Below are 7729 nucleotides of genomic sequence, written 5' to 3' on the forward strand. Positions count from 1 at the left end.
TTGTTATTGTTATCGTTATTGGCAGATATCACTCTGAATTATCGGCTATCAGTATCGGTGGAGAAATTTTGTATCAGTGCGTCTCTAGTTCAAAAGATTTTTTTTTTTTTTTTCATTCAACAGAATCATAATCACAGCTTAGACAGACATTAAGTAGATTCAAAATGTTTAATGCAAGTAAAATACAACATCAACAACAATAATTATTATTATTATCAGACATGTTTCCACATTTTATTTTCACTAAATGAAACCAAAAATGTATTATTTTATTTCACCAATTTAACATTGCACAATAATATTGTTTAAAATAGAAAAAACAGTAATATTTAAGTACTGTTTTCTACAAAATAAAAGCGTTAAAGAACGTAAAATGCAGTGTTGTTTTAGTATTGTTTATATACTATTGTAGTGTTTATTAATATTTTTGAATGAGCTTTTTTAAAAGTTTTAATATAATTTTCATTTAAGGTTTAGTCATTTTCTTTCATTTATATTTTTATTCGTTTTTTTTTTTGTGTGTGTGTGTGTGTGTCAGTAATTTTAGTGCTTCAACTTAATATCTCATTTAGTCGCCATGCAGTATTACATTTTTTAAGTTAAATTTTTTATCTAATATTTATATTTTATTTAATTTCAGCTTTATTTGTTTGACTTTTAATAGTTTTAGTTTAACAATAATAACAACACTGCACATTTTTAATTCATTAGGATGCAAATGAATGGTTGAATCAGAGTGTGCACAGATTCATTAAAGGAAATGTAAGAAAAATAACTGAATCGCTATTTGCGTACTCAAATATTCATGACACAAAGAGCGGCTGTGAAACTAGCACACTGACGTGATCTTACGGGAAACCTCATTGTAATATTTATAATGTTTGTGAATTTCATATCATCAGAAATATAGTATATTGTAAATATTCGCCATATCACGCAGCCTTAGTGTGTTCAGGAATATCTGTGTGACCGAGAGAGAGAGAGAGAGTGTTGGGGGTGGAATAACAACACTGTCAAATGGCCGTCATTCACATGAAAGAGTGCTTTAGAGAGGTAGTAAAATGTCTGCTGGCGCTGACCCCGTAAAACCTGAAGCCCAGACAGAACCACCAGCCCCCGCGACGCTCCATGTTCAGCCTGACATAAGAAAATAAACAGTCTAATCGTGAGGTCTCGCCGGGGTCAAGCAGCCTGTAGTGCTGTCAATCACAGCGGCCGCTGCGTGCCATTGGTCCGATGGTCGCTGAGGTCGACTCTCGTTGGCTAGTTGCACATGAAAGGTGCTGTTGTATTGGCTGTGCAGGTGAGATGAGCTCTGGCACAGCAGCTTAATACTTTCAAGAGAGATTTGTAATAATATAAATCTGTTCACAGCTGTCTGTAGAGAATCACAGTCTAAATACTGAAAAATCCCATTTTCGTAATTTTTCGTTCTTCTTTTTACCACATACCCAGCTAACAGAGAATGATCTCAGAACTTTAGTTAACGTTCTGTCAAGGTTCTCTCAAAGTTCCTAACAAACGTTCTTCCCGTAACGTTTGAATGTTAGAACAATAGAATGTTCGCACAATGTTCTCTGGTCTTTAATAATGTTCTCAAAATGTAAAAATGTTACTACTTGTTTCAGAACATTCTCATAATGTTTGCAAATGGAATGTTCCCTTAACGTTTGTATAACCAAGAAGAACGTTTTTAAAACATTTAAAAAACATTCAGGGAACATTCATAAACCATGTTATCTTAACTTAATGGGAACATTGGCAATACATATTTTTGTTCACTGGGAAGCTACCAGGTATTCCAGAAAGTCTCTTTCTTCCGTTTCCCTTCCCCCGCTCTCTTTTCCCTTTCTTTCCCGCTCAGCATTCCCAGAGGGTTTGTCTTTATAAACATGTAAGTCTTGAGGTGTCCTGAGCTCCTCACCTGTTGGTCTCACTCACACTTGAGCTTGGGTGGGCCTCCTGATTGGTCTACAGGAAGAAAGCATGTGTTAGTGAAAAGAGTTTTTTTTTAGGAATATCTGAGCTGTTCTCTTAAAGCAATGAAAGTTGACCCTGATTTATACAAGCTCAAGCTCCAAAAAGGGCAAAAAAACTGCCATAAAGTGGCCAGTATGTCTTGTCAGATTTGCAGTGAACAAAGATTTGCAGTCTTTTCATTATATGGCTATCAATTGGGATTTATTTATTTATTTATCTACTTATTTATTTATTTATTTATTGCTTTCTTATACTTAACAAAAACTTACTGCAACATTCTGAGAACTTTATTTTATAGTTTATAGTAAAAAAAAACAACAACTAAAAATAACCATTACAGAATATTCTGTGAAAGTTATTTTATAACTGTAAATATTAAACATAAAAAAACAGAATATTCGGTAAATGTTACTTCATAGTTGTAAGGATAAAACCTAAAAATAACCACATTCTGTGGAAATTATTTTGTGTAAGTTGTCTAAAAAAATTTTACTGAGAACTTTTTTATAATTCTACACTCTAAAAAAATCCATAAAAATAGGGCACAATGTACTGTCTTAATTATTTTTACAGGTGTTTTACCTGTATTTTGAATTTTGAACTTCATTGTGTTGTGTTTAAGGGTTAACTGAAATGTCCATAAAATTACTGGATAATGTCCTGGTAATTTTCTGTCAGTACATTATCCATTTTTTATGTTTTTTGTTGTTGTTGTTGTATTTGTTTTTGCAGTGTAAAAATAAAACCTTTGAAGAACATTATTATGTGGTTTCCAAAAAACTAACCAAATGAGAACCAAATACTAACATTAGGGGAACGTTCTGTAGGGGAACATTCAAAAGTATCGTTCCCATAATGTTTGCAAAATGGAATGTTCCCTTAAACATTTTTAAAACACCTAACAAACTGGACATGTGGAATGTTCAGAGTATATTCAGAAATAACGTTTTCATAACTTTAGCAAAATGTTCTAAGAACATATTCTTGTTAGCTTGAAAGTCACACAAAATAACAAAGATAAGTCGCACCGGTGTACAAGTCACATTTTGTTATTACATTTTATTAATTATTACTGGTAAATAAAAAACAAATTTATCTTACAATTCTAAAAATAAAACTTTGAAGAACATTATTATATGTTTTCCAGAAAACTAACCAAACGGGAACCAAACACTAACGTTAGGTTGTGTTTGCCGGGTTAAGAATGGTAATTGTTATGTAATGTTAAAGCTGTAATGATCGTCTGGTTTCACTGAACGTTCTGTGTTTATTTTCACGAGCGTCTCCAAACAGCTGATCTGAGGTCTGAGCGTTAGTTTCGAGGCTTCAGCTGTGATCAGTGAGAGGCGTCCCCCTCCACCCGGTAATGAGCCGTTAGCGGCGGGGGGTGGAAGGCGTTGAAAGTCGTTAAAGAGTCGTTTTACTTTAATGTTAAATCAGGTGAGGAATCACATTTACATCAAATCAATTTGCAAATGCTTTTGTCCTAAAGGCGAATCTGAAGAAAATGCTTTACATTTACATGATGCTCAGTTTGTGAGTCTTAATGTGATGAGAAAAAGATGATAAATACACTAAATGTCTTTCTATCATACTGTCTTTGCAAAAACAATCAAAAACAGTGTGTGTTTGAATCACTTCAATGTGATTCATCTGATTCACTTGCTTGAAATATGACAGCCTGTTGCAACAGTTTTGTAATAAATTATATTGTCATTTTAATCAACATTAAACCACATTAATACTACTGTAACATGAAACTATGAATCTTTAAAACATTGAAATTGTTACTAAAATATAGGTGTCTTTTGCATTGTGTAGTTTTTTTTTTTTTTTTTTTTTTTAATAGTTGTAAATATAAAACCTAAAAATAACCATTTGTTTTGAGGAATCAGTAGCACAAATTGTGTAGGACAAATTATTATTTTTTTTCTAAAGTTTAAATATTTTTAATTATTTACAATTCAAGCTTTTACAGCCTTTTTAAATGCACATCTGTTTATTTTACAGCCCTGTATGTTCAACAAGCTTTAATGTGGTTTAAACTCAGTCGAGACACTTGGTTTGGCAGTGGGGGAGGCAGATAATGATGATAACGCTATCAAACGGGGTCAGAGGGCAAAGGTCAGAGATCACAGGAGCTCAGACACAGCTGGAGTCTGACGGGTGTGACGCAGCGCAGTCCAGACGTGTCTGAGGAGGAAATGCGTCTGGATTTCCTTGTGCTCGTGTGTCTCACACTAATATAGTGTGTGTGTGTGTGTGTGTGTGTGTGTTTCAGCTCCCTGCAGACCCTGCGCTGACGACGAGCTGCTCATGGCGCTCTGCACCAGTGACTTTGGTAAGAAACTATACTCCTTAGAAGTCATGATGTACCATGCTTTCCTGAAAATAAGTTGCCCCTGACTATAATAAAGCAAAAAAGGAAACATTCTCAGAACTTTGGCTAACATTCTGATTATGAACAAACGTTCCTTTAGTAACGTTAACAGAATGTTTGTTCAAAGTTATCTGGTCTTTAATCATGTTAGCACAAAAAAATATTTATACATCATTCCTGGAGCATTTTTTGTTCTGAACAGTTTTAGTTGGACATTCATCTAACATATTTTAAATGTTACTCCTTGTTTTGGAATGTTCAGAGAACATTCAAAAGTAACATTCCCATAATGTTTGTAGAATGATAAAATGGAATGTTCACTCAACATTCAAATAACCAAGAAAAAAATGTTTTTAGAACATTTAAAAAATGCATGTTTTGAACATTCAGAGAACATTCAGAAATAACGGTTTAATTAACATTATGGTAACATTCTAAAAACGCTCTTAGAACATATTTTTGTTAGCTGGGGAGTCACACCTGGTCAAAATTTCATTGTCGTGAGAAATGTAAGTCACATTGATATATCAGTCCAGTGTTGGGGGTAACTTGAGTTACGTAATCAGATTACTTTTTCAAGTAACTAGTAAAGTAACGCATTACTTTTTTCAATTTACAACAAAATATCTAAGTTACTTTTTCAAATTAGTAACGCAAGTTACTTTTTTACATTAATTTAAAATGAATAAAAACAGTGAAATGCAATCTCAGAATTTTATGCAAACCTGTAATAATTAACTATATTAAATTACACAAATATACTTTATGTATTTAATCTCACTTTATTAACCAATGTCTTCAATGATGTAATTCAACCATACTAATAAGCTAAAATTACTTTAGGTTTAGAAATAAGAGTGTTAAACTTCCTCCTCCTGTATCGTATTCTTCTTTAATCCAGAATGGCAGCACATCTGAAAGGTTTGTTTGAGCTGCGCCCTCTACTGTACAGGAGTAAATATGCTTTTCCTTAATCCTGAGGCTTATTCACTTCACTTTTGGTGTGAAAGGGCCTTAACATTTGCCAAAAATAGTACTTTTTTGTTGTTTTTAAAAAACAAACAAGCAAGCCCAGCCCAGGTGAGAAAAAGTAACGCAAAAGTTAAATTACTTTTCATAATGCATTACTTTCCATAAAACGTAACTAAGTAATGCAATTAATTACTTATTTAGGAAGTAACGCAACTTTCTAAAACTAACTAAAAGTAACTTTCCCCAACACTGTATAAGTCACAATTTATTATTGCATTCAGAAATAATGTAAAATACCTGTAAATAAAATGAATATTTTTAGAAACACTATAAACATGTATTTTAGTTCCTCTCACTTCACAACAAATCCTTTAAGTTGAACAGTATTCAGAACAGGATTGAAAACTACTATAAAACAAACATAAATTATAGTGGCATTCATTGTAAACAACGTTTAGCCTAAACTCATTTTTTAGAGGGAAATTGAAACTACCAGTGTTTACACAAATAAACTTGGGCTCATGTGTTTGGCATGAATAGAAATGTTTTGACATTAAATGCATTATATAAGCCACTTTGGAATATAAGTTGCAGCACGTTTAAAACATGTGACTTTTATATTCTGGAAAATACTGTGAATGCTTTATCTCTGTCTCTCAGCGGTGCGCGGCAGTATTCATCATGTGGAGGAGGAGGAGGATGATGAAGGTCAGGCCTCTGTGGTGGTGTCGTTGAGTCACGTGTACCGTCAGAAGAGCCGCATGTTTGTGTCTAGCGGCGGGGGGCGCGGCCGCGGCCGGTGGACGGGTCGCGTGAAGATGCCGCAGCGCTGCGGCCCGCGGGCGGGACAGGGCGAGTTCCTCTTCACGGGAGCCGTGCGCTTCGGAGAGGCCTGGCTGGGATGTGCTCCACTTTATAAAGACTTCATCAGACTGTACCGCTCGGCTCAGGTCGCAGGGACGAACCCCTGCCACATAGACACAGACTGAGAGACACACACAACAAACCTCTGCTGAAGTTCAAGTTCATGACACGTGTCCAGTTGTTCATTCAAGTCGAGGTCTGGGTCACATTTCACCCCAAAATCAAAATAAATAAGCAAGAAATTAAATTTAGACCATTTTATTTTAGAACAGTTTTAGACATAATTTTTTTCATAACAAACACATTTCCCACCAAAAGTATCAATTGCATCCAGATGTTTTACTTTTTTAATTATTTTTTTATTTTAATTTGTAATTTATTATTTTCAGTACTACAATTATGTATAAATATTTCACTTTTTTTAAAACATTTTTCATGGGACATTTTTCTTAATTGTCATGAGACAGTAATTGTCACAATTTAATTCTGTATTTTTTCATGCAGAATATCATTTCTTATTTTATTTGTGTTGATTTTGGGGCGAAACAAGGCCTGGGTGTGTTCTTGGCAGGTTTCGGAGATGGGATGTACAGTGGTTCCAGATGGACGGATCTCAGTCAGGAATCCTCCCTGAAGTTGCTGTTCTTGGTTACAGACAGAAGTTTTGTTTATTTGTTTCTGTCTGTTCTTGTTGCCTGATTTCATACATCTGAAACCGATGCAGAGAAATTGTGTCGTAACACTTGGATCCAAGTGTGTGTGAGTGTGTGTATCAGCTCTTGCCTGCTGCGAGAGGATGGCGGTGCTTTTCTTAAAAGCTTTGTTTATAGTTATAGAGCAGTCGATTCTTCTGACTGGAGTGTGTTCACATGTGAATTTGTGTGTGTTTATGGTGTGTGTGTGTTTTGTTTTGTTGAGTTGCCTTTTCTGTTCCTTGGACTCAGAAAGAGTCTGGAATAAAACACTCTTAATGGACAAATCATTGTTTATGTGGGTGTCATTTTGTGTGTATTGCTGGGTGTTTTCTGTCCAATCTGCCCAACAGTGGAGAAAATTGCGAAATGTTCAAATTATCGTGTGAATGTGAGTTCTTCCAGCTACACAAGCCTGATGTCGTAGTGCAGCGTATAAACATTACCTGAGCACCGTTCAAAGACTTTATAAAAAGACAAGCACTCATATTACTTGTGTATGGAAGCTTGTTTCTGCCACAGAATAAAACACTTAAAAGATAATTGCAACTTTTTATCTCGCAATTCGGACTTTTTTTTCCCTCACAATTGACAGTTTACATCTCTTAATTCTGACAATTGCGACTTTTTATCAATCAGTTCTGACTATATTTTGCAATTCTGACTTTATAACACACAATTGCGACTTTAAATCAATCATGTCTGACTTTATAACTCGCAATTCTGAATTTATAACAACCAATTCTGGCTTTCTAACTCAATTCTGATAATATCACACAATTCTGACTTTATAACTCGCAATTCTGACTATAACTCGCAATTCTGACTTTATAACTTGTAA

The 7729-nt window shown here is 34.5% G+C and overlaps 1 protein-coding gene across 1 annotated transcript in view; it reads left to right on the forward strand.

Moving 5' to 3' along the window:
- Positions 1–7174, forward strand: part of LOC127515527 (meteorin-like protein) — a 10891-nt gene extending 3717 nt beyond the window's left edge. The window contains exons 3-4 of the mRNA XM_051899276.1: positions 4262–4321; positions 5993–7174. Of these exons, the coding sequence (XP_051755236.1) occupies positions 4262–4321; positions 5993–6321 (389 nt within the window). The 3' untranslated portion in view covers positions 6322–7174. The remainder of the gene's footprint in view (positions 1–4261; positions 4322–5992) is intronic.
- The last annotated feature ends 555 nt before the right edge of the window (positions 7175–7729 follow it).

Source organism: Ctenopharyngodon idella, chromosome 1, assembly GCF_019924925.1.
Source record: "Ctenopharyngodon idella isolate HZGC_01 chromosome 1, HZGC01, whole genome shotgun sequence".
Taxonomy (NCBI): domain Eukaryota; kingdom Metazoa; phylum Chordata; class Actinopteri; order Cypriniformes; family Xenocyprididae; genus Ctenopharyngodon; species Ctenopharyngodon idella.